Genomic DNA, 27,479 nt, shown 5'->3' with positions numbered 1-27,479 from the left:
TTGGTGAACGCACTTAAAGATGCATAAAGAGCTACTGGAGAAGATCAAGAGGAGAGCAGGAGAGATGGTGCTAGAAAAAGAGCGCTGACTTTCAGGGAAAGGCTAGAGACCTTAGAATTGCCCACCGTGGAAGAGAGAAGAGTGAGGGGTGACCTGATCGTAACCTTGAAGTTTTTAAACCAGGTTGAAGTTCTTTGAAAGATGCAAGTACACAAACATAAAATAGAACAGAAAGAATATTTAAAAGAATAAGTGAAGAAGTAATTATGTCACATAAGAGTGTTGGATGAATAGGATAAATGAAGACATGGTAAACTTAGACAGAGATACAGAAGTTTAAAGAATGTATGGTGGTGGAGAGTGCCCAAGAGTTGAGTCCCCACGAGTGCAGAACTCCCTCCCAGTACAGTACAGACTGGTTACTACCGACAAATCATTACTCAGGAGTAACCAATATGTGTAGTGGCACCGCATGACGAGGGAGGAGGTGGGCCCGAGGGACACACTCCTACCGCAGACACTGGAGTCAGGAGAACTAGTGGTAGACGTGCTCTCTCTCTCTCTCTCTCTCTCTCTCTCTCTCTCTCTCTCTCTCTCTCTCTCTCTCTCTCTCTCTCTCTCGTGGAAGATATGGAGAGAGAGAGAGAGAGAGAGAGAGAGAGAGAGAGAGAGAGAGAGAGAGAGAGAGAGAGAGGAGCGACTGATGGTGGCGAGGGGCTGAGGTGGTAAACTGCAGCAGTGGAGACTTCCATTGTCCAAACGCAGTAGGTCAGCAGATGCTTTTTTACCGTGGCCTGGGGCGCGGGTCTCCGCTGTGTGTCGGCTCCTCAAGTAGCAGACCTCACCGATAGGCTCCAGATATATTTTTTTGCTAGTTGAGACAGCACGGGCAGCTGAGGCCCTAATCAATGCTATCTCATTAACGCTATGCGAAAGGCACCCAGTTTATTCTCTAGGGATAGATAAACAGCTGGGTTCACTGTGGACCGACTGCCTTTACCAGGATTCGAACCTATGCGCCCGACTTTGCCCGTGAATGGGTCTAGGCCAGGAACGCTTATTGCTGCACCACGGAGGCCCATGGGCGTCAATAGGGGCGATCTGTAACTTTCGGTCATGTAACCCGGACTGTTATTTAGAATGTACTCCTTTGCGTTCATTGGCGATGATAGAACCTCGCCGAGGTCAGCGTTGCTGACTATGAAGCATTCACGGGCTACCCAGGGTCAAGTGTTTAGGTTGGAATCCTTGTTGCGGCAGTCGGTCCACAGTCAAGCCAGTGTTCATCCACCCCTAGGGGCTGGTCGATGAAATGGGTACCTGGCTCAGGCTAGGGTATATATATATATATATATATATATATATATATATATATATATATAAGCATATACTTTCTCATTTACATCCACAACCTGAGCCTTCGAGGAGGATGAGCAATCCTGGCTTGGATCTTTTACTTTCAATTTTTAGAAATAAGAATACATAGTAGGTAGGGTTTCCAACCTCCCTTCCCCGCTCCCTTCCCTCTTAGTCGCCTTCTACACCAGGCAGGAAACGCGTGGGCAGTCACCTTTCTCCCCTCTCCCCAATGACAATGTACATACTTAGCCATTGTTTTAATGTGGTGGACACGCAGCACGCGACTGGCTGGCTGGCTGGCTGCTGCCGCTTCCTACAGTTTCATTGTGGAGACCTGCTACACGAGGAAGGGCCGTTATGATACCTCTTGTCCTCGAGCAGCAATGCTTTAGAATTCTCCTCCGTCTCTCGTCCTTTTCCCACAACCTCTCCACTTTAAGAATCAGGTCCACACATTACCTCAAATTACGTTTTTCTTTTCCATCTTATTCTCTTACTTTCCGTTTTTTACTTTCTCATTCAAGATAGCCGCTACTGGGGTATGTTTTTGCCCTTACTGTGTCGGCTTGTGTGTGTGTGTGTGTGTGTGTGTGTGTGTTATGGACCGTCACATCAGTAGTAACGTAACAGATGTTTGTTGTGGTCCACAGCGGCGTACGAGCACGTGGTGGAGAGGATGGGCGAGCTGAACGGGACGGCCGACGCCCACCACACCGACCTCCTCTTCCTGAAGGGCCTCATGGACTCGCCCATCATGAAGTCCCTCGTTAAGGTAAGTCCCAGACCAACTCTCCCTCACCGCCACCCCTGTGGTGTGTGTACCACGTCCACTCTCCCCCAGGTGGCCACCACCCATACCATAGTTGCCACACGGGCCAACACGTCCCCCAGGTGACCATCCATGCCTTGGTTACTACACCGGCCAACACGTCCCCCCAGGTGACCATCCATGCCATAGTTGCCACACGGGCCAACACGTCCCCCAGGTGGCCACCCAATGTCATAGTTGCTACACGGGCCAACACGTCCCCGAGGTGACCATCCATGCCATAGTTGCCACACGGGCCATCCCGTCCCCAGGTGACCAACCATGCCATAGTTGCCACACTGGCCAACCCGTCCCCCAGGTGGCCATCCGTGCCATAGTTGCCACACGGGCCATCATAAGCCACCCTTGATTACCATAACATCCATATTGATGCAGACCTTCCGTCCATACCGTAAGGAACATTCGTATGTGTGGGGCGTTGCGCCAGCTGGCCTCCCCGATCCTCCATAGATACACCATCGCTGGACGTAACAACCGGTGATAAGGTGATTCGCTTCTACCTCTAGGCTTATATAGAGGTTTAGATCCATCATGACCTATGCAGGAGCGGTAGTAAAGCACACACTGGTCACTGGCGACGTCAAGTTCGAGGAAAGCATCTTTTAAGGGACCTGCTTTCCTCAGCTCCTGAGGGCAACTACAGAAATACTTGGCTTTGCATGAGAATTTGGTTGAAACTTAGTGATGGACTGTTATAGACGTGGGCCCAAACAGCGTCCAGTCAGCTAAAGACGAAGATGATATAATCACTGTAAAGAAAAAGTCATTTTGCAATGACCTTTTCTCATACGCGGTGCAAGATAGAGTTTTTACTGTGTCGTTTGGTGACTAAGAGGAAAACGTTTTCTTCGAATGCTTAGCAAATATTTGATTATGTTGGATGAAACGGCACGGGCAACTGAATGTCCTTATCAAAGCATCTCATTAACCCATTTTATCCACCAGCCCCTTAACAGCTGGGTTAACTGTGGACCGGCTGTCGCAACAAGGATTCGAACCTATGCAGGCTCGACTCCTGGCGGCCCGTGAATGCAAACAAAAGTAAATTCTAGGAAAAGTCTCAAAGAAACAGTCAGGCTGTTTAACTTAAGAGAACGATCGTGGAATTCTTAAACGAGATGTATTTGAGGTTTAGATAGCCAAAATCCTACTCTCAGAAAACGGCGTTAAACGTTGGGAGTCAGCCCAAAACTGCGTTTTCTTTCCCCTTTAGATTCAAGCATGTGTTTACAACGAGCAATAAACCCGAACAACAGAGTTCTACATTCTAGAGCCCCATATGGTGTAAGGGACCCTTGCTGCTGTTGCAGCTATCGCCGAAGAATTTGATTAGTCCCATAAAATCCCGATTTTGGGACAGTGGGAGCGCAGGACATATTTAGACAAGACGCGGGGAGATTTGAACCGAACATACTGGAATTATGGGAATGTCTTTTGGCTATGTGAGTGGTCGATGGGATCCAGGGGTAGTTATGATCTCCGGCAGCCATATTACGCTTTTAACTACATTATGTTACAGCCATCGAACAAGTGATGGTTTTCTGTACCTGTATTTCTCTCCTCGTAAAACATGTACTGTCGTCTCGTGGCGACTGACGAAGCTCCTGACGGTGCCACGACTTAACTGATTGATAGACGTGAGGCTTTGTTTGCACGCGTCTTGTGACCTCCTGTAGAAGGGACGCTAAAGACGACAACGTAAGGAAATGTACTCAGTACTTATCACGCCTAGTTAAGGTATGTCCCGCATCGCTGCTGTTTTGTTCTGGTGCTCTCATAGCCGAGGGGGCGTCAGCCAGAGAGTTCACCTGGCGTCAACGTGTTCAGGGACAACATAGTGAGGTGCTCCTTGTGTTGGTGGGTGGGTGGGTGGCTGGCTTACGAGGGGACGCAAAGCTCCATCTTCATCGGAAATGATTTAGGACCTGAAGCAGGCAGCGTCCCGCTGGCAGACCTGATGAGTGGTGTCAGGCGAGCGGGGGGAGAGGGCGGGGGAAGGACTCACTATCCTCACCATCATTCTTCACTCCCCTCCTCCTCCCCACCCTCGGCCTCCCGCCCTGGTCGACCTTGACTGCCCCACACCCTGGCCAGTGCTTGGGTGAGTCATCTCCTGCGGCCACACGGGTTCCGGCGCGGTGGGTGCATGTCGCGCCAGCCAGCGGCAGCGGATCACAGCAGTAGTGAGCGAGCCAGAGTGCTTGGTCCACACGATCACTATTAGTATTGTTAATCATGCTTGTTTGTGGTGTCCCGCCTTAACTTGGGGACCGCCAGAAACACATGAGTAATAGATCATATGCGCTTACGCTCATTCTCCAGCGCCATGTGCAAATGCACCGAAACCACATCTCCCTATCCATAATCAGGCTCCACAAACCTTTCCATGGTTTCCTCTGGCTGTTTCAAATGTCCATTGACAGCACGTCGCCCCCTGTATAGCGCATCGCTTCAGTTCACTCTATCCCGTCTCTTTCACACACACACACACACACACACACACACACCCCGCATGTTCAAGCCTCGTCCACTCAAAATATTTTTCACCTCATCCCTCCATCTCCATTATGATCTCTCCTTCTCCTTATATCCCTCTTTTTTATTATTATTATTATTATTATTATTGTTATTATTGTTACTACTACTAATACTACTACTATTGTTATTATTATTACTATTATTATTATTATTATTATTATTTTTTTTTTTTTTTTTTTTTTTTTTTTTTTTTTTTTTTATACTTTGTCGCTGTCTCCCGCGTTTGCGAGGTAGCGCAAGGAAACAGACGAAAGAAATGGCCCAACCCCCCCCCCCATACACATGTACATACACACGTCCACACACGCAAATATACATACCTACACAGCTTTCCATGGTTTACCCCAGACGCTTCACATGCCTTGCTTCAATCCACTGACAGCACGTCAACCCCTGTATACCACATGACTCCAATTCACTCTATTTCTTGCCCTCCTTTCACCCTCCTGCATGTTCAGGCCCCGATCACACAAAATCTTTTTCACTCCATCTTTCCACCTCCAATTTGGTCTCCCTCTTCTCCTCGTTCCCTCCACCTCCGACACATATATCCTCTTGGTCAATCTCTCCTCACTCATTCTCTCCATGTGCCCAAACCATTTCAAAACACCCTCTTCTGCTCTCTCGACCACGCTCTTTTTATTTCCACACATCTCTCTTACCCTTACGTTACTTACTCGATCAAACCACCTCACACCACACATTGTCCTCAAACATCTCATTTCCAGCACATCCATCCTCCTGCGCACATCTCTATCCATAGCCCACGCCTCGCAACCATACAGCATTGTTGGAACCACTATTCCCTCAAACATACCCATTTTTGCTTTCCGAGATAATGTTCTCGACTTCCACACATTTTTCAAGGCTCCCAAAATTTTCGCCCCCTCCCCCACCCTATGATCCACTTCCGCTTCCATGGTTCCATCCGCTGACAGATCCACTCCCAGATATCTAAAACACTTCACTTCCTCCAGTTTTTCTCCATTCAAACTCACCTCCCAATTGACTTGACCCTCACCCCTACTGTACCTAATAACCTTGCTCTTATTCACATTTACTCTCAACTTTCTTCTTCCACACACTTTACCAAACTCAGTCACCAGCTTCTGCAGTTTCTCACATGAATCAGCCACCAGCGCTGTATCATCAGCGAACAACAATTGACTCACTTCCCAAGCTCTCTCATCCCCAACAGACTTCATACTTGCCCCTCTTTCCAGGACTCTTGCATTTACCTCCTTTACAACCCCATCCATAAACAAATTAAACAACCATGGAGACATCACACACCCCTGCCGCAAACCTACATTCACTGAGAACCAATCACTTTCCTCTCTTCCTACACGTAATTATTATTATTATTATTATTATTAGTTATTATTATTATTATTATTATTGTTGTTACTGCTACTACTATTGTTATTATTATTATCATCATTATTATCATTATTATTATTATTATTATTATTATTATAATTATTATTTATTTATTTATTTATTTTGCTTTGTCGCTGTCTCCCGCGTTAGCGAGGTAGCGCAAGGAAACAGACGAAAGAATGGCCCAACCCTTCCACATACACATGTATATACATACACGTTGCCACACGCAAATATACATAACTATACATCTCAACGTATACATATATATACACACACAGACATATACATATATACACATGTACATAATTCATATTGTCTGCCTTTATTCATTCCCATCGCCACCCCGCCACACATGAAATAACAATCCCCTTCCCCGCATGTGCGCGAAGTAGCGCTAGGAAAAGTCAACAAGGGTCACATTCGTTCACACTCAGTCTCTAGCTGTCATGAATAATGCACTGAAACAACAGCTCCCTTTCCACATCCAGGCCCCACAGAACTTTCCATGGTTTACCCCAGACGCTTCACACGCCCTGGTTCAATCCATTGACAGCACGTCGACCCCGGTATACCACATCGTTCCAATTCACTCTATTCCTTCCATGCCTTTCACCTTCCTGCATGTTCAGGCCCCGATCACTCAAAATCTTTTTCACTCCATCTTTCCACCTCCAGTTTGGTCTTCCACTTCTCCTCGTTCCCTCCACCTCTGACACTTATATCCTCTTTGTCAATCTTTCCTCACTCATTCTCTCCATGTGACCAAACCATTTCAAAACACCCTCTTCTGCTCTCTCAACCACACTTTTTTTTTATTACCACACATCTCTCTTACCTTTTCATTACTTACTCGATCAAACCACCTCACACCACATATTGTCCTCAAACATCTCATTTCCAGCACATCCACCCTTCTCCGCACAACTCTATCCATAGCCCACGCCTCGCAACCATACAACATTGTTGGAACCACTATTCCTTCAAACATACCCATTTTTGCTTTCCGAGATAATGTTCTCCACTTCCACACATTCTTCAACGCTCCCAGATCTCCCTTCCCCCCTTATGATTCACTTCCGCTTCCATGGTTCCATCCGCTGCTAAATCCACTCCCAGATATCTAAAAGACTTCTTCCTCCAGTTTTTCTCAATTCAAACCTACCTCCCAATTGACTTGTCCCTCAACCCTACTGTACCTAATAACCTTGCTCTTATTCACATTTACTCTCAGCTTTCTTCTTTCACACACTTTACCAGACTCAGTCACCAGCTTCTGCAGTTTCTCACATGAATCAGCCACCAGCGCTGTATCATCAGCGAACAACAACTGACTCACTTCCCAAGCTCTCTCATCCAGAACAGACTGCATACTTGCCCCTCTTTCCAAAACTCTTGCATTCACCTCCCTAACAACCCCGTCCATAAACAAATTAAACAACCATGGAGACATCACACACCCATGCCGCAAACCAATATTAACTGAGAACCAATTACTTCCCTCTCCTCCTACACGTACACGTGCAATACATCCTCCATAAAAACTTTTCACTGCTTCTAACAACTTGCCCCCCCCCCACACCATATATTCTTAATACATTCCACAGAGCATTTCTATCAACTCTATCATATGCCTTCTCCAGATCCATAAATGCTACATACAAATCCATTTGCTTTTCTAAGTACCATGAGTCATACATACATTAAATAACCTTACCAACCAGTTAACAACACAGTCACCCCCTTTTTTAATAAATTCCACTGCAATACCATCCGAACCCGCTGCCTTGCCGGCATTCATCTTCCGCAAAGCTTTTACTACCTCTTCTCTGTTTACCAAATCATTCTCCCTAACCCTCTCACTTTGCACACAACCTCGACCAAAATACACTACATCTGCCACTCTATCATCAAACACATTCAACAGACCTTCAAAATACTCACTCCATTTCCTTCTCACATCACCACTACTTGTTATCACCTCCCCTTTATCACCTCCCCTTGTTATCACGTCCCCTTTAGTCGCCTTCTACGACACGTGAGGAATGCGTGGGAAGTATTCTTTCTCCCCTATCCCCAGGGATATTATTATTAATATTATTATTATCATCATTATACTCCAGGAGTGAGTGTAATGCTGAAAACATATCCTTTTATTTCTGATTTGCACAAAGCAATGTCCTCGACAGAACTTTAAGATTTTTATGATATTTTTATCCAGATATTGCGGAAAATATTGGTATTATCAACGATGTGGCAGATCCCTTATATCACGTCAATATTTAGCTTGTTCTTCATGAATTTGTTCTTCCATGTCCCGCTCTCCAGCAATGTGAACTGGAACTTCAGTTCGTGAGAATCTCATAATCTTACATAGACTCCCACATACCAGATCATGGCGACAAGTGAGGTACGTGTAGAATTTCCCTCCCAGGTGAGAGGCTCGCGGTCAGAGGAATGTAGCCTTGTGTTAGGTCACACTAAGTGGGGTTCCCATGGGCCCCGGGAGGTATGAACGCCAGATACAAAACACGCGCTTAACACATCATGGTCTGTGTCTCCGTTTGCCATGAACGTGGTTTGCAGAGCGCCCGAGGTGACGGACAATTTGCACATTCTTTATATCGCAGTAAAAGTTGGCCTGGGTCATAGTCAGGGACGCTCAACAAATCAGCTTTCGGTTTAGACTTATATTCAGATCTATATTCGCTTATTTTCATACCTAAATCAACGCCACCTTATAAACGATATATATGTATATATATATATATATATATATATATATATATATATATATATATATATATATATATATATATATATATTCCTTTGAGTCCACGGGGAAAATGAAACACTTTTCGTGTTTCATTTTCCCCATGGACTCATAGGAATATCTTGATCACGCGCAAAATTGTGATCCTTTCCAATATATATATATATATATATATATATATATATATATATATATATATATATATATATATATATATATATATATATATATATTTTCATACTATTCACCATTTCCCGCGTTAGCGAGGTAGCGTTAAGAACAGAGGACTGGGCCTCTGAGGAAATACCCTCACCTGGCCCCCTTCACTGTTCCTTCTTTTGGAAAATTGAAAAAAAAAGAGAGGGGAGGATTTCCAGCCCCCCGCTCCCTCCCCTTTTACTCGCCTTCTACGACACGCAGGGAATACGTGGGAAGTATTCTTTCTCCCCTATCCCTAGGGATATATATATATATATATATATATATATATATATATATATATATATATATATATATATATATATATATATATCAGATTGGGGAAGAGCAGTGTGGTTTCAGAAGTGGTAGAGGATGTGTGGATCAGGTGTTTGCTTTGAAGAATATATGTGAGAAATACTTAGAAAAGCAAATGGATTTGTATGTAGCATTTATGGATCTGGAGAGGGCATATGATAGAGTTGATAGAGATGCTCTGTGGAAGGTATTAAGAATATATGGTGTGGAAGGCAAGTTGTTAGAAGCAGTGAAAAGTTTTTATCGAGGATGTAAGGCATGTGTACGTGTAGGAAGAGAGGAAAGTGATTGGTTCTCAGTGAATGTAGGTTTGCGGCAGGGGTGTGTGATGTCTCCATGGTTGTTTAATTTGTTTATGGATGGGGTTGTTAGGGAGGTGAATGCAAGAGTTTTGGAAAGAGGGGCAAGTATGAAGTCTGTTATGGATGAGAGAGCTTGGGGAGTGAGTCAGTTGTGTTCGCTGATGATACAGCGCTGGTGGCTGATTCATGTGAGAAACTGCAGAAGCTGGTGACTGAGTTTGGTGAAGTGTGTGAAAGAAGAAAGTTAAGAGTAAATGTGAATGCAAGGTTATTAGGTACAGTATGGTTGAGGGTCAAGTCAGTTGGGAGATAAGTTTGAATGCAGAAAAACTGGAGGAAGTAAAGTGTTTTAGATATCTGGGAGTGGATCTGGCAGCGGATGGAACCATGGAAGCGGAAGTGAATCATAGGGTGGGGAGGTGGCGAAAATCCTTGGAGCCTTGAAGAATGTGTGGAAGTGGAGAACATTATCTCGGAAAGCAAAAATGGGTATGTTTGAAGGAACAGTGGTTCCAACAATGTTGTATGGTTGCGAGGCGTGGGCTATGGATAAAGTTGTGCGCAGGAGGGTGGATGTGCTGGAAATGAGATGTTTGAGGACAATGTGTGGTGTGAGGTGGTTTGATCGAGTAAGTAATGTAAGGGTAAGAGAGATGTGTGGAAATAAAAAGAGCGTGGTTGAGAGAGCAGAAGAGGGTGTTTTGAAATGGTTTGGGCACATGGAGAGAATGAGTGAAGAAAGATTGACCAAGAGGATATATGTGTCGCAGGTGGAGGGAACGAGAAGTGGGAGACCAAACTGGAGGTGGAAAGATGGAGTGAAAAAGATTTTGAATGATCGGGGCCTGAACATGCAGGAAGGGTGAAAGGCGGGCAAGGAATAGAGTGAATTGGATCGATGTGGTATACCGGGATTGACGTGCTGTCAGTGGATTGAATCAGGGCATGTGAAGCGTCTGGGGGTCAACCATGGAAAGTTGTGTGGGGCCTGGATGTGGAAAGGGAGCTGTGGTTTCGGGCATTATTGCATGACAGCTAGAGACTGAGTGTGAACGAATGGGGCTTTTGTTGTCTTTTCCTAGCGCTACCTCGCACACATGAGGGGGTAGGGAGGTGTTATTCCATGTGTGGCGAGGTGGCGATGGGAATGAATAAAGGCAGACAGTGTGAATTGTGTGCATGGGTATATATGTATGTGTCTGTGTGTGTATATATATGTGTACATTGAGATGTATAGGTATGTATATTTGCGTGTGTGGACGTGTATGTGTATACATGTGTATGTGGGTGGGTTGGGCCATTTCTTTCGTCTGTTTCCTTGCGCTACCTCGCAAACGTGGGAGACAGCAACAAAGCAAAATAATAATAATAGAAGGAACAGAGAATTGGGCCAGGTGAGGGTATTCCCTCAAGGCCCAGTCCTCTGTTCTTAACGCTACCTCGCTAATGCGGGAAATGGCGAATAGTTTGAAAGAAAAAAGAAAAAGATATATGTATATATATATATATATATATATATATATATATATATATATATATATATATATATATATATATATATATATAATATGCTGAGAGGCGCAACTGGAGGGATGTCTGATCATTATCTTGTGGAGGCGAAGATGAAGATTTGTAGAGGTTTTCAGAAAAGAAGAGAGCATGTTGGCGTGAAGAGAGTGGTGAGAATAAGTGAGCTTGGGAAGGATACTTGTGTGAGGAAGTACCAAGAGAGACTGAACACAGAATGGAAAAAGATGAGAACAAAGGACGAAAGGGGAGTGGGATGGGAGGAACGGGATGTATTTAGGGAAGCAGTGATGGCTTGCGCAAAAGATGCTTGTGGAATGAGAAGCGTGGGAGGTGGGCATATTAGAAAGTGTAGTGAGTGGTGGGATGAAGAAATAAGATTATTAGTGAAAGAGAAGAGAGAGGCATTTAGACGATTTTTGCAGGGAAATAATGCAAATGAAATGGGATATGTATAAAAGAATGAGGCAGGAGGTTAAGAGAAAGGTGCAAGAGGTGAAAAATAGGGCAAATGAGAGTTGGGGTGAGAGAGTATCATTAAATTTTAGGAAGAATAAAAAAATGTTTTGGAAGGAGGTAAATAAAGTGCGTAAGACAAGGGAACAATGGGAATATCAGTGAAGGGGGCTAATGGGGAGGTGATGACAAGTAGTGGTGATGTGAGAAGGAGATGGAGTGAGTATTTTGAAGGTTTGTTGAATGTGTTAGATCATAGAGTGGCAGATATAGGGTGTTTTTGGTCGAGGTGGTGTGCAAAGTGAGAGGATTAGGGAGAATGATTTGGTAAACAGAGGAAAGGTAGTAAAAGGTTTGCGGAAGATGAAAGCCGGCAAGGCAGCGGGTTTGGATGGTATTGCAGTGGAATTTATTAAAAAAGGGGGTGACTGTGTTGTTGACTTTTTGATAAGGATATTTAATGTATGTATGACTCATGGTGAGGTGCCTGAGGATTGGCGGAATGCATGCATAGTGGCATTGTACAAAGGCAAAGGGGATAAAGGTGAGTGCTCAAATTACAGAGGTATAAGTTTGTTGAGTATTCCTGGAAAATTATATAGGAGGGTATTGATTGAGAGGGTGAAAGCATGTACAGAGCATCAAATTGAGGAAGAGCAGTGTGGTTTCAGAAGAGGTAGAGGATGTGTGGATCAGGTGTATGCTTTGAAGAATGTATGTGAGAAATACTTAGAAAAACAAATGGATTTGTATATAGATAGAAATGGTCTGTGAGAGGTATTAAGAATATATGGTGCGGGAGGCAGGTTGTTAGAAGCAGTGAAAAGTTTTTATCGAGGATGCAAGGCATGTGTACGAGTAGGAAGATAGTAATAATAGGAATAATAATAATGATAGTAATGATAATAATAATAATGATAATGAGAATAATAATAATAATAATAATAATAATAATAATAATAATAATGATAATGATGATGATAATAACAACAATAGTAGTAGCAGTAATGATAATGATGATAATGATAATAATGATAATGATAATAATAATAATGGCAATAATGATATTAATAATAATAAAAATAATAATAATAATGATAATATTTATTGGTTCTCAGTTAATGTCGGTTTGCGGCAGGGGTGCTTGATGTCTCCATGGTTGTTTAATTTGTTTATGGGTGGGTTTGTTAGGGAGTTGAATGCAAGAGTTTTGGAGAGAGAGGGGCAAGTATGCAGTCTGTTGTGGATGAGAGGGGTTGGGAAGTGAGTCAGTTGTTGTTCGCTGATGATAGAGCGCTTGTGGCTGATTCGGGTGAGAAACTGCAGAAGCTGGTGACTGAGTTTGGTAAAGTGTGTGAAAGAAGAAAGCTGAGAGTAAATGTGAATAAGAACAAGGTTATTATGTACCGTGGGGTTGAGGACAAGTCAATTGGGAGGTAAGTTTGAATGGAGAAAAACTGGAGGAAGTGAAGTGTTTTAGATATCTGGAGTGGATATGGCAGCGGATGGAACCATGGAAGCGAAAGTGAGTCACAGGGTGGTGGAGGGGGGCGAAAGTTCTGGAGCGTTGAAAAATGTGTGTAAGGCGAGAACATTATCTTGGAAAGCAAAAATGGGCTATGTTTGAAGGAATAGTGGTACCAACAATGTACATATGTACATATTCATACTTGCTCTCTTTATTCATTCTCGTCGCCACCCCGCCACACATGAAATGACACCCCCTCAGCCCGCATGCGCGCGAGGTAGCGCTAGGAAAAGACAACAAAGGCCACATTCGTTCACACTCAATCTCTAGCTGTCATGTATAATGCACCGAAACCACAGCTCCCTTTCCACATCCAGGCCCCACAAAACTTTTCATGGTTTACTCCAGAAGCTTCACATGTCCTGGTTCAATCCATTGACAGCACATCGACCCCGGTATACCACATCATTCAAATTCACCATTCCTTGCACGCCCTTCACCCGCATGCATGCTCAGGCCCTGATCACTCAGTATATATATATATATATATATATATATATATATATATATATATATATATATATATATATATATATATATCGGAAAGGATCACAATTTTGCGTGTGATCAAGTATATTCCTATGAGTCCACGGGGAAAATGAAACACGATAAGTTCCCAAGTGCACTTTCGTGTAATAATCACATCATCGGGGAGACACAAGAGAGAAATATAACAGTCAGTTGATATACAACGAAGAGACGTAGCTAGGACTCCATTTGGTAAAAATGTGATCGTCCAAGACAGACAACGAGCGTATCATAATTTATTATGTAGACAAGAAGGTGCATTGTTTACAAATATTATCAACAATAAAGTTATCCAATTTGTATTGACCATCACTAATATTGAGATTGTAATTCGTTGTGTATTTAATACGCAAAGAATTATAACCTCCTGTGAGACCCTCGGGTGACATCCTTTCCCGTGTTGGTACTGTCTGGTCGTCGTCACCTCCGAGAGAATGAGGGATCTATGTTGTCGCAACTTCCTCTCTGGGGAGCTTGTGATGTGGTCTGACCCTCAAGCTCTCCTGTTTCAGCGTTCGCACACTCGGTCTTTTTCCCTGTATCGAGCTCTCTCTCTCTCTCTCTCTCTCTCTCTCTCTCTCTCTCTCTCTCTCTCTCTCTCTCTCTCTCTCTCTCTCTCTCTCTCCGGCTGGTCTGCTCCCTTGGTTATTTACGGATCGACCTCTTTACTCTCCTGTCAGCAACTATGTCCCTGGGTGATAATCATTCTCAACAGATATAAGATAACTTTTAACTGGCACATATGTCGATTCTTGAGCTTCTTTGACATCCTCCGAGTCTCTTGGTCTATCTACGCCTCGTCTCGTCTCAATTACCCCAGTATACCGTACTCCTCTTATAGCATCCTGCCCATAGAGGCGAGATCTAAACTCGCTACGTTCAACGCAAGTATAATCCGACTGAGAAAGCAATTACGTTTTAGATAACGTAACTGAGCTAGATATTTCTACATATGCTTCTAATCTGTCATAGCATGAGAGCTAAGCCTTCACTTGCACGTATGTGTAGTAGTGTATACATCGTTTCCTGCGGAGGGTCATGTGGGGCCGACCAGGCTAAGGGACCCTCCAGCGGCCCTGTTGGTTTACCTGTGAGCGAGTGAGTGAGGGGTATCAATGTGTCCGACCCAGCGAGGGATATCCGCTCTAATGATGTAAACACTGCGCCCCTAAGCCGCGCTGACCTTGGCTACCTTGCGCTGCCATTGCTACAAATAGGTGATCTTACGCTGTCATTGCTGCAGATAGCTGACCAAACACTGTCATTGCTACAAATAGCTGACATTATGCTGTCTTTGCCACAAATAGCTGACCTTATGCTGTCTTTGCTACAAATAACAGTTCTTACGCTGCCACTGTTACAAATAGTTGACCTCATGCTGTCATTGCTACATATAGCCGACCTTACATTGGTATTGCTACAAATAGCCGACCCTACGGTGTCATTACCACAAATAGCTGGCCTTACGGTGGCATTGCTATAAATAGCCGACCTTACGCTGTCACAGCCACAAATTGCTGACGTTACGCTGTTACTGCTGCATTGACTAACCTTATGCTGTCATTGCTACAAATAGCTATGGTCATGTACAGTATGCATTTGCAGAGTAAATATTTGTTATTCTGTTGAATTTGTGTTCACAGTCGTGAACAGTTGATGTCAGGGTGATGTTCAAATATGAGGATGATGTTCAGATGTCAGGATGGTGTTTAAATGTCAGGGTGATGTTCAAATGGCAGGGTGATGGTGATGTTCAAATGTCAGGATAATGTTCAAAAGTCTGGCTGATATTCAAATGTAAGGGTGATGTTCAGATGTCAGGGTGATGTTCAAATGTCAGGATGATATTCAAATGTGAGGGTGATGTTCAGATGTCAGGATGATGTTCAAATGTCAGGGTGATGTTCAAATGGCAGGGTGATGGTGATGCTCAAATGTCAGGATGATGTTCAGTTCACGAAGAAGGTACGAGTCTGCCGTGTTGAACACCCTGAGAACAGCGAGTTTGGTCACCATCAGAAAACGAGACATTGCCAGAAATATGTGCTGTGGTTGGTCTCTGCTGGATGGAAATTCTGAGGTGATTAGATTAGGTAATTATGATTTATTAAGTAGCTTGACAATTGAGATTCGTTGTTTGTGTGTGTAGTATATACATATTTGGTGTCTTATTTGAAATAGGAACTCAGAGAGCAGAAGAGGGTGTTTTGAAATGGTTTGGTCACATGGAGAGAATGAGTGAGGAAAGATTGACCAAGAGGATATATGTGTCGGAGGTGGAGGGCACGAGGAGAAGTGGGAGACCAAATTGGAGGTGGAAAGATGGAGTGAAAAAGATTTTGAGTGATCGGGGCCTGAACATGCAGGAGGGTGAAAGGCGGGCAAGGAATAGCGTGAATTGGATCGATGTGGTATACTGGGGTCGACGTGCTATCAATGGATTGAATCAGGGCATGTGAAGTGTCTGGGGTAAACCATGGAAAGTTCTGTGGGGCCTGGATGTGGAAAGGGAGCTGTGGTTTCGGGCATTATTGCATGACAGCTAGAGACTGAGTGTGAACGAATGGGGCCTTTGTTGTCTTTTCCTAGCGCTACCTCGCACACATGAGGGGGGAGGGGGATGTTATTCCATGTATGGCGAGGTGGCGATGGGAATAAATAAAGGCAGACAGTACGAATTATGTACATGTGTATATATGTATATGTCTGTGTGTGTATATATATGTGTACATTGAGATGTATAGGCATGTATATTTGCGTGTGTGGACGTGTATGTATATACATGTGTATGGGTGTGGGTTGGGCCATTTCTTTCGTCTGTTTCCTTGCGCTACCTCGCAAACGCGGGAGACAGCGACAAAGCAAAATAAAAAAATATAATATATATATATATATATATATATATATATATATATATATATATATATATATATATATATATATATATATATATCCCTGGGGATAGGGGAGAAAGAATACTTCCCATGTATTCCCTGCGTGTCGTAGAAGGCGACTAAAAGGGAAGGGAGCGGGGGGCTGGAAATCCTCCCCTCTTGTTTTTTTTTTTTTTTCCCAAAGAAGGAACAGAGAAGGGGGCCAGATGAGGATATTCCCTCAAAGGCCCAGTCCTCTGTTCTTAACGCTACCTTGCTAATGCGGGAAATGGCGAATAGTATGAAAGAAAGAATATATATATATATATATATATATATATATATATATATATATATATATATATATATATATATATATATATATACCAGTTATATCAACCAACCCCTAAGGATGGATGAACAGCAGGGTTGAATGTGGACCGACTGCCGTAACCAGGATTCGAACCTATGCGCTCAACCCTGGGCGGCCCGTGAATACGTCACGGTCAGGAACGCTAACTGCTCCACCACTCAGATAGGATTCTGGGAGCATTATAAAGGTGATGCTTCAATCAGACCTGCACTTGGTAAAGAAGCTGTTGAAAACAACATTATGTTGTCAATCAAAGGTCTCAAAACTTGATTAATTGTGAAAGAACTGACAGACGAGCACAGGTAAGTCGAAGTAGAAACGTTTTTCCACCACAGTGATATTTGTAAAGTATAATATATATATATATATATATATATATATATATATATATATATATATATATATATATATATATATATATTTTCTCGCTGTCTCCCGCGTTATCGAGGTAGCGCTAGGAAACAGACGAAAGAATGGCCCAACCCACCCACATACACATGTATATACATAAACGCCCAAACACACGCGCATATACATACCTATACATTTCAGCGTATACATACATACACATGCACAGACAAATACATATATACACATGTACATATTCATACTTGCTGCCTTCATCCATTTAACTTGCCACCCCGCCATACATGAAATGGCTGCCCACTCCCCCCGCACGCGCGCGCGTTAGCGCTAGGAAAAGACAACAAAGGCCACAACCGTTCACACTCAGTCTCTAGCTGTCATGTGTAATGCACCGTAACCATGGCTACCTTTCCACATCCAGTCCCTACAAAACTTTCCATGGTTTATCCCAGACGCTTCACATGCCTTAGTTCAATCCACTAACAGTATGTCGACCCCAGTATACCACATCTTTCCACTTCACTCTATTTCTTGCACGCCTTTCACCCTCCTGTATGTTCAGGCCCCGATCGTTCAAAATCTTTTTCACTCCACCCTTCCACCTCCAATTTGGTCTCCCACTACTCGTTCCCTCCACCTCTGACACAGATATCCTCTTGGTCAATCTTTCCTCACTCATTCTTTCCATGTGACCAAACCATTTCAATACACCCTCTTCTGCTCTCTCAACCACACTCTTTTTATTGCCACACATCTCTGTTACCCTTTCGTTACGTACTCGATCAAACCACCTCACACCACTTATTGTCCTCAAAAATTTCATTTCCAACATATCCACCCTCATCCGCAGAACCATATCCACAGCCCATGCCTCGCAATTATATAACATTGTTGGAACCACTATTCCTTCAAACATACACATTTTTGCTCTCCGAGATAACGTTCTCGCCTTCCACACATTGTTCAACGCTTCCAGAGCCTTCGCCCCCTCCCCCACCCTGTGACTCACTTCCGCGTCCATGCTTCCATCCTCTGCTAAATCCACTCCCAGATATGTAAAACACCTTACTTCCTCCAGTTTTTCTCTATTCAAACTTAGCTCCCAATTTACTTGACACTCAACCCTACTGAACCTAATAACCTTTCTCTTATTCATATTTGCTCTCAGTCTCTCACTCGAATCAGCCACCAGCGCTGTATCATCAGCGAACAACAACTGACTCACTTCCCACGCCCTCTCATCCACAACAGACTGCATACTTGCCCCTCTCTCCAAAACTCTTGCATTCACCTCCCTAACAACCCCATCCATAAACCAATTAAACAACCATGGAGACATCACGCACCCCTGCCGCAAACCGACATTCACTGGTAACCAGTATATTTCTTTTGTTTTCATACATATTGACATTTCCTGTGTTAGCGATGTAGCGTTAAGAACAGAGCACTGAGCCTTAGAGGGAACATCCTCATTTGGCCCTCATCTCTGTTCCTCCAGTTATATATATATATATATATATATATATATATATATATATATATATATATATATATATATATATATATATTCTTTTTCTTTCTTTCAAACTATTCGCCATTTCCCGCATTAGCGAGGTAGCGTTAAGAACAGAGGACTGGGCCTTTGAGGGAATACCCTCACCTGGCCCAATTCTCTGTTCCTTCTTTTGGAAAATTAAAAAAAAAAAACGAGAGGGGAGGATTTCCAGCCCCACGCTCCCTCCCCTTTTAATCGCCTTCTACGACACGCAGGGAATACGTGGGAAGTATTCTTTCTCCCCTATCCCCAGGGATATATATATATATATATATATATATATATATATATATATATATATATATATATATATATATATATATATAAATATATGAGATAAGATCAGCGGATTATGAGACGTAATGGCTAGACTAAGGCTAGGATTTAGGTACTACAAGCACTTTGGCTTATCTGGAGATGTTGACAATGTGAATTGCAAAGTTTGTGGCCAGAGATATGATCACACAGTGGAATAATTTGTCCGAAACTGGAAAAAAAAAAATGCGTCTTTTAGGGATAGGTCGAAACAAGCCCTGTCACATTGTACAATTTATTATTGATAAGATAACTGAAATTTAAGACTATATCCATTTTTTTTTTGCATCTAGTCGGTAGCTCTGTTGTACAAAAGACTGTAAGCTTATGTAACGAACCAAATTACTACAATCTGTCATGATTGTCAACTCACTGAGGTCTGACACAGACTCTTTGTGATCTCTGTCATCAGTCCTTTTGCGCTACCGCTCACACGATGAGCATGGGGTGCACAATGACCTAGCCACTGTCAGCACGGCATCAGTCAGTCAGTGAGCGAGGGTCTTGTGTGTGTGTGTGTGTGTGTACGTTGGCTTCACTGGCTGTCAGCAGGTAAAGGTTATCCGGCCAGATCGAGTGGAACAGTCGTCATCCAAACAAGCCTGTAGACATTATTGCCTCAGCGACGATCATGGTTAATTGGGTAGTTAGTTTTATTTTGTATTAGCAGAGACAACATTGGCAGCTGAGTGCCTAATCAAGGCCATCTCGTTAACGCTATCTATTATCTTATCAAATTATCTATTATAGATGTACGTGCCTTATCCTGAGCTTGGTATCAGTCTATCGAGCAATACTAAGAGGAGGAAGAAGGGCTGGGTTGACTGTGGTGACTGTGGACTCGCTGCTGCTGCTGCTGAAAAAAAAAAAAAAAAAAAAAAAAGGATTCAGAGCTACGCGTGAATGCACCATGGTCAGCAACGCTAACCACCGCGACAGTGTCCACCGTAGGTCCATAGTGATTTCAGCTATAGACTTATCGACTCGTAGGGTCGTTATGGCCGTCAACATCATGTAACCACCAAAGACCTTCGTCAGGTGTTTGAAGTCATGACACGCTCTCCCTGCCTGTATGATCCTCATACTGTACATAAATACGATTCTAATGGGTGTCCATAGCTTCCCTTCGCTGTGATTGGTCCCCCAACAGCCTCCTTTCGTTGTGATTGGTCCGCCAACAGCCTCCCTTCGCTGTGATTGGTCCGCCAACAGCCTCCCTTCGCTGTGATTGGCCCGCCGACAGCCTCCCTGCGCTGTGATTGGTCCGCCTTCAGCGAGCCAGCGGCTTTCCAGAATACGTAGTTGTTCGTGTGTTCGTTCACTCAGATTTTCTTTTTTCTTAGGCGTATTTTTCAAAGGTTTGTGACCTAACGACTCGTACCGCTTGTTGTCGGGTAGTGAACGACCTGACGCAGGTACGACCGCACCTTCTGCTGTGACGACGTGGGCAGGTGGATGGTCGTCACCTGTGAGGGAGGCCACACAGCAACGCCGTCAGCGGGGGAAGTCCTCACTCCGTCCCGCCACCATCATCGCCGTCATCAGGGATCACCCTTCCTTCTTCCCCACAGTAGCTGATCACCTCTACATCCGTCACTAGTCACCCCATCTCCTGCCCCAACCAGCGTCACTAGTCACCCCATCTCCTGCCCCAGCCAGAGTCACTAGTCATCCCATCTCCTGCCCCAACCAGCGTCACTAGTCACCCCATCTCCTGCCCCAACCAGCGTCACTAGTCACCCCATCTCCTGCCCCAGCCAGCGTCACTAGTCACCCCATCTCCTGCCCCAACCAGCGTCACTAGTCACCCCATCTCCTGCCCCAGCCAGCGTCACTAGTCACCCCATCTCCTGCCCCAACCAGCGTCACTAGTCACCCCATCTCCTGCCCCAGCCAGCGTCACTAGTCACCCCCACCCTTGCCCCAACCAGCGTCACTAGTCACCCCCACCCTTGCCCCAACCAGCGTCACTAGTCACCCCCACCCTTGCCCCAGCCAGCGTCACTAGTCACCCCCACCCTTGCCCCAGCCAGCATCACTAGTCACCTCCACCCTTGCCCCAACCAACGTCACTAGTCACCTCCAGCCTTGCCCCAGCCAGCGTCACTAGTCACCCCATCTCCTGCCCCAACCAGCGTCACTAGTCACCTCCAGCCTTGCCCCAACCAACGTCACTAATCACCTCCAGCCTTGCCCCAGCCAGCGTCAGTAGTCACCCACCCTTGCCCCAGCCAGCGTCACTAGTCACCCCCACCCTTGCCCCAGCCAGCGTCACTAGTCACCTCCAGCCTTGCCCCAGCCAGCGTCACTAGTCACCCCCACCCTTGCCCCAACCAGCGTCACTAGTCATCTCCAGCCTTGCCCCAACCAACGTCACTAGTCACCTCCAGCCTTGCCCCAGCCAGCGTCAGTAGTCACCTCCACCCTTGCCCCAGCCAGCGTCACTAGTCACCCCCACCCTTGCCCCAGCCAGCGTCACTAGTCACCTCCAGCCTTGCCCCAGCCAGCGTCACTAGTCACCCCCACCCTTGCCCCAACCACCGTCACTAGTCACCTCCACCCTTGCCCCAACCACCGTCACTAGTCACCTCCGCCCTTGCCCCAGCCAGCGTCTCTAGTCTTCCCCTCCCCTTCCCCACCTTTTGTCACTAGTCGTCCCCTCACCTCCCACGCCTAGCGTAACTAGTCACCCCCCCCCCCCCTTGCCCTCCTCCACCCACCGTCACTAGTCACCCCGTCCTCACCATCCACACCCTTCGTCACATGTCACCCTCTCCTGTCACCTCCCCATCTTAGCGGCACTAACCTCCCCCTTCCTTCCACCTCACCCATCGTCACAGGTCACCCCGTCACCTCCCCATCTTAGCGTCACTAACCTCCCCCTTCCTTCCACCTCACCCATCGTCACAGGTCACCCCGTCATCTCCCCATCTTAGCGGCACTAACCTCCCCCTTCCTTCCACCTCGCCCATCGTCACAGGTCACCCCATCATCTCCCCATCTTAGCGTCACTAACCTCCCCCTTCCTTCCACCTCGCCCATCGTCACAGGTCACCCCATCATCTCCCCATCTTAGCGTCACTAACCTCCCCCTTCCTTCCACCACACCCATCGTCACAGGTCACCCCGTCACCTCCTTATCTTAGCGTCACTAACCTCCCCCTCCTTCCACCTCACCCATCGTCACAGGTCACCCCGTCATCTCCCCATCTTAGCGTCACTAACCTCCCCCTTCCTTCCACCTCACCCATCGTCACAGGTCACCCCGTCATCCCCCATCTTAGCGTCACTAACCTCCCCCTTCCTTCCACCACACCCATCGTCACAGGTCACCCCGTCACCTCCCCATCTTAGCGTCACTAACCTCCCCCTTCCTTCCACCACACCCATCGTCACAGGTCACCCCGTCACCTCCCCGTCTTAGCGTCACTAACCTCCCCGTCCTTTCTTCCACCTCATCCATCGTCACAGGTCACCCCGTCACCTCCCCATCTTAGCGTCACTAACCTCCCCCTTCCTTCCACCTCACCCATCGTCACAGGTCACCCCGTCATCTCCCCATCTTAGCGTCACTAACCTCCCCGTCCTTCCTTCCACCTCACCCATCGTCACAGGTCACCCCATCATCTCCCCATCTTAGCGTCACTAACCTCCCCCTTCCTTCCACCTCGCCCATCGTCACAGGTCACCCCATCATCTCCCCATCTTAGCGTCACTAACCTCCCCCTTCCTTCCACCACACCCATCGTCACAGGTCACCCCGTCACCTCCTTATCTTAGCGTCACTAACCTCCCCCTCCTTCCACCTCACCCATCGTCACAGGTCACCCCGTCATCTCCCCATCTTAGCGTCACTAACCTCCCCCTTCCTTCCACCTCACCCATCGTCACAGGTCACCCCGTCATCCCCCATCTTAGCGTCACTAACCTCCCCCTTCCTTCCACCACACCCATCGTCACAGGTCACCCCGTCACCTCCCCATCTTAGCGTCACTAACCTCCCCCTTCCTTCCACCACACCCATCGTCACAGGTCACCCCGTCACCTCCCCGTCTTAGCGTCACTAACCTCCCCGTCCTTTCTTCCACCTCATCCATCGTCACAGGTCACCCCGTCACCTCCCCATCTTAGCGTCACTAACCTCCCCCTTCCTTCCACCTCACCCATCGTCACAGGTCACCCCGTCATCTCCCCATCTTAGCGTCACTAACCTCCCCCGTCCTTTCTTCCACCCCGCCTGGTCGCTATGATAACAGTGCTGACATCTTGTTTCACAACATAGTGTTGCTGACCAGTGAAAGAACATTTCCTTCGTGCCAGTGACCGCCGTGCAGTGCCTGTATCACTGCCCGCGAATGTTCCAGAAGCAGTGCTCGTCTTCTGACCCTGCGAATAAAACCATCGATTTTTTTGGCCGTAGATTTTTTTTTTTTTTACATGGCGGACCGTAGCCTGAGTTTGGGTGAGGGCGGACGCGTCATGGTACCTCGGTGTGAGGGGGGGGGAAGGGGTGACCCCGGGCCTCGGTATGGGGTGCCCCTACGTGGGTCGGGATGCCCCGAGGCTGGGGTGCCCCAGCCCCTTCCCCCCCCTTCAAGCTTAAAGGGGTTGGGTCAGGAGCCCGTGATCACCAGCCGGGTGATGGGGTGGCTGTGTCCCCCCCCCCCGGGTGTCACTGCTGTCCTCACTGCTACAACCCCCCCACCCCCCAACCCCCACCCACCCCCCCACCCCCCCCACCCCCACCTTATACCCCCTGATTTTTATACGAGGCGGAAATTCCATCTCTTACTTATATCACCATTGCATTTACGAGACGGTTGAATGGTACCGTTGATTGGTACCGTCAAATAGTACCGTTGCATGGTATGGTACCGTTGATTGGTACCGTCAAATAGTACCGTTGCATGGTATGGTACCGTTGATTGGTACCGTCAAATGGTACCGTTGCATGGTATGGTACCGTTGATTGGTACCGTCAAATGGTACCGTTGCATGGTATGGTACCGTTGATTGGTACCGTTGAATAGTACCGTTGAATGGTATGGTACCGTTGATTGGTACCGTTGAATAGTACCGTTGCATGGTATGGTACCGTTGATTGGTACCGTCAAATGGTACCGTTTAATGGTATGGTACCGTTGATTGGTACCGTTGAATAGTACCGTTTAATGGTATGGTACCGTTGATTGGTACCGTCAAATAGTACCGGTGAATGGTATGGTACCGTTGATTGGTACCGTTGAATGGTATGGTACCGTTACATGGTACCGTTAAATAGTACCGTTGAATGGTTTGGCACCGCTAGGTGCTACCGTTGATTGGTACCGTTAGATGGTACCGTTAAACAGTATCGTTGAATGGTATGGTTTTGTTGATTGGTACCGTTAGATGGTTCCGTTGATTGGTACCGTTAGATGGTACCGTTAAATAGTACCGTTGAATGGTATGGTTCCGTTGATTGGTACCGTTAGATTGTTCCGTTGATTGGTACTATTAAACAGTATCGTTGAATGGTATGGTTCCGTTGATTGGTACCGTTAGATTGTTCCGTTGATTGGTACCGTTAGATAGTACCGTTGAATGGTATGGTTCCGTTGATTGGTACTGTTAGATGGTTCCGTTGATTGGTACTATTAAATAGTACCGTTGAATGGTATGGTTCCGTTGATTGGTACCGTTAGATTGTTCCGTTGATTTGGACCGTTGGATGGTACCGTTAGATAGTACCGTTGAATGGTATGGTTCCGTTGATTGGTACCGTTAGATTGTTCCGTTGATTTGGACCGTTGGATGGTACCGTTAGATAGTACCGTTGAATGGTATGGTTCCGTTGATTGGTACCGTTAGATTGTTCCGTTGATTGGGACCGTTGGATGGTACCGTTAAATAGTACCGTTGAATGGTATGGTTCCGTTGATTGGTACTATTAAATAGTACCGTTGAATGGTATAGTTCCGTTGATTGGTACCGTTAGATGGTACCGTTGGACGGTACCGTTAGATGGGACCGTTGAATAGTACCGTTGTACGGTGTAGTTGGTGCTGAACACGAAAGCAACACGCGAGACAGACAGCGTCCTTATCAATATCAGAATCAGATTTACCGGGGATTATGGCGGAAGCTTTTGTTTATGTATAGATAATACGGTGGGAAATATTAGGGAAAAAATACGGGGGAAATATTGGGGAGAAAATACGGAGGAAATATTGAGGGGAAAGATACGGGGGAAATATTAGGGAAAAAATACGGGGGAAATATTGGGAGGAAAATACGGGGGAAATATTAGGGAAAAAATACGGGGGAAATATTGGGGAGAAAATACGGGGGAAATATTGAGGGGAAAAATACAGGGGAAATATTAGGGAAAAAATACGGGGGAAACATTGGGAGGAAAATACGGGGAAATATTGGGGAGAAAATACGGGGGAAATATTGAGGGGAAAAATACGGGGGAAATATTGGGGGAAAATGAGGAAATACTGGGGTGGAGGGGAAATACGAGGAAATGTGGGCAATTGAACATACATCAAAAAGAATTTGATATAAAGCGTAGCAGCGGCGGACACGAGTGAGGCATTGTTATCTTTGTTAAGATACACATGATGCTGAGAAGGTGTCAACTGTGGGCAAGAAGTAGATTTATGTTGAGTTAATCATCTAGGAAGGTGTTACCGGACTCTGCCTGCTCGAGGTTACACCGCGGGTGGAAAGTCGCCTTTGGCGAGGCTGTGTCAAAAGGACTTCTCACTGTAAAGGAGTCTCCGTTTCCCTACTGTGGAAGTAGCGCAGCCTTGGGCTACAGGAGCCTGTAGAAAATGTCTTGGTTAGATTGATATATAGAAAATATAAATGATATGGGAAAATGATATAAAGTAATTGAGCTACATAGATACAAAGACCACACAGACCCCCAGGGGTCGAAGCGAGGTGGTCTGGCTCTAACACAATCACTCGCCCACCGAGGGTCTGCCAGAGACCCTTCATGACCTGTGTAATCCTCCTCTTGCGCTGCCGCTCCCAGGTAGAGCTTGGGTGCCATAGTAAACTACCCGACGATATGAGCGAATATCTGAAAATTGACGAAGGAAGGCAATCGTGTCCCCATCAGGCACTGAAATGAATCTGTAAATACCCGCAGAGTTACACACCACAGACATACCCACGGTAGACTCCTCCCGCGATTGCCTGAAAGGAAATCTGGATCCTCAGGAGTGAGACTATTGGAGTGTGAGGCCCGGCCGGGTCTGACGTGTTTGGCCCGGGAATGAAGGAATGACGCGCAGTTGTCAATTGTTGTGATGATTGGAGGGTAACGACGGTCAGGGTAAAGCAACACGTCCTAAGACGTTCTCCTGTCATCTGACCAATAAGACTTGTTTATTAATTCCAGTTTACACGAGAGGAACATCACAACCCACCTTATATCGTTTATAAAATGTATTCTGATACATTAATAAAGTTCGTAATATGTGCATGTGAACCCCAGATATCTGTCTCTGGTTGTTGGGAAATGTCTTCAAACTCTAGCTTATTTTTTGGAGGCTGTGAAGTAGCAGATAGCATATATGATCTTCAGGATGTGGTCGCTTTCATACCGACAGTGAAGCCGAGCTAGATACACTGCTAGTGTGAGTTTACTGGTCCCTCACACCAGACACTGGTAGTGTGAACCTGCTGGTACCTCACACCAGACACTGGTAGTGTGAACCTGCTGGTCCCTCACACCAGACACTGGTAGTGTGAACCTGCTGGTCCCTCACACCAGACACTGGTAGTGTGAACCTGCTGGTCCCTCACACCAGACACTGGTAGTATGAACCTGCTGGTCCCTCACACCAGACACTGGTAGTGTGAATCTGCTAATCCCTCACACCAGACACTGGTAGTGTGAATCTGCTAATCCCTCACACCAGACACTGGTAGTGATCCTGGTTCAAGTTTATATTAGGGGGTCGGGTGTCAAGGCACCTGGGCAGCGGGACACACGTGTCACAATCCCAGGGCACGTGTTTATACTTGACACACACCTGGGCAGCGAGACACGCGTGTCACAGGTCCAGGGCACATGTTTATACATGACACACATCTGTTCAGCGAGGACAGGTTTGTGTACATCACTTCGTCGCGTCATGTACCTTCCTGTTCGTCCTGCCACAGTGTGCCCTGGTGTGAGGACGGGTGCTGGGACGGGTACCGCCTCCTCAAGACCGGCCGACGGAGGGGTGTGGAGGGAGGGTTATAAACAGAGCAGGCTGCAG

The 27,479-nt window shown here is 46.0% G+C and overlaps 1 protein-coding gene across 5 annotated transcripts in view; it reads left to right on the top strand.

The window, feature by feature from the left end:
- Positions 1-27,479, top strand: part of vari (MAGUK p55 subfamily member vari) — a 408,236-nt gene that overhangs the window by 139,398 nt on the left and 241,359 nt on the right. For all 5 annotated transcript variants that reach the window (XM_071683758.1, XM_071683757.1, XM_071683756.1 and 2 more), the window contains one exon: positions 2,010-2,131. In XM_071683758.1, the coding sequence (XP_071539859.1) occupies positions 2,010-2,131 (122 nt within the window). The remainder of the gene's footprint in view (positions 1-2,009; positions 2,132-27,479) is intronic.

The sequence above is a fragment of the Panulirus ornatus genome, chromosome 37, assembly GCF_036320965.1.
Source record: "Panulirus ornatus isolate Po-2019 chromosome 37, ASM3632096v1, whole genome shotgun sequence".
Classification (NCBI taxonomy): domain Eukaryota; kingdom Metazoa; phylum Arthropoda; class Malacostraca; order Decapoda; family Palinuridae; genus Panulirus; species Panulirus ornatus.
The sequence above is the reverse complement of the archived record's forward strand: the minus strand, read 5'-3'. Positions and strand labels throughout refer to the sequence as shown.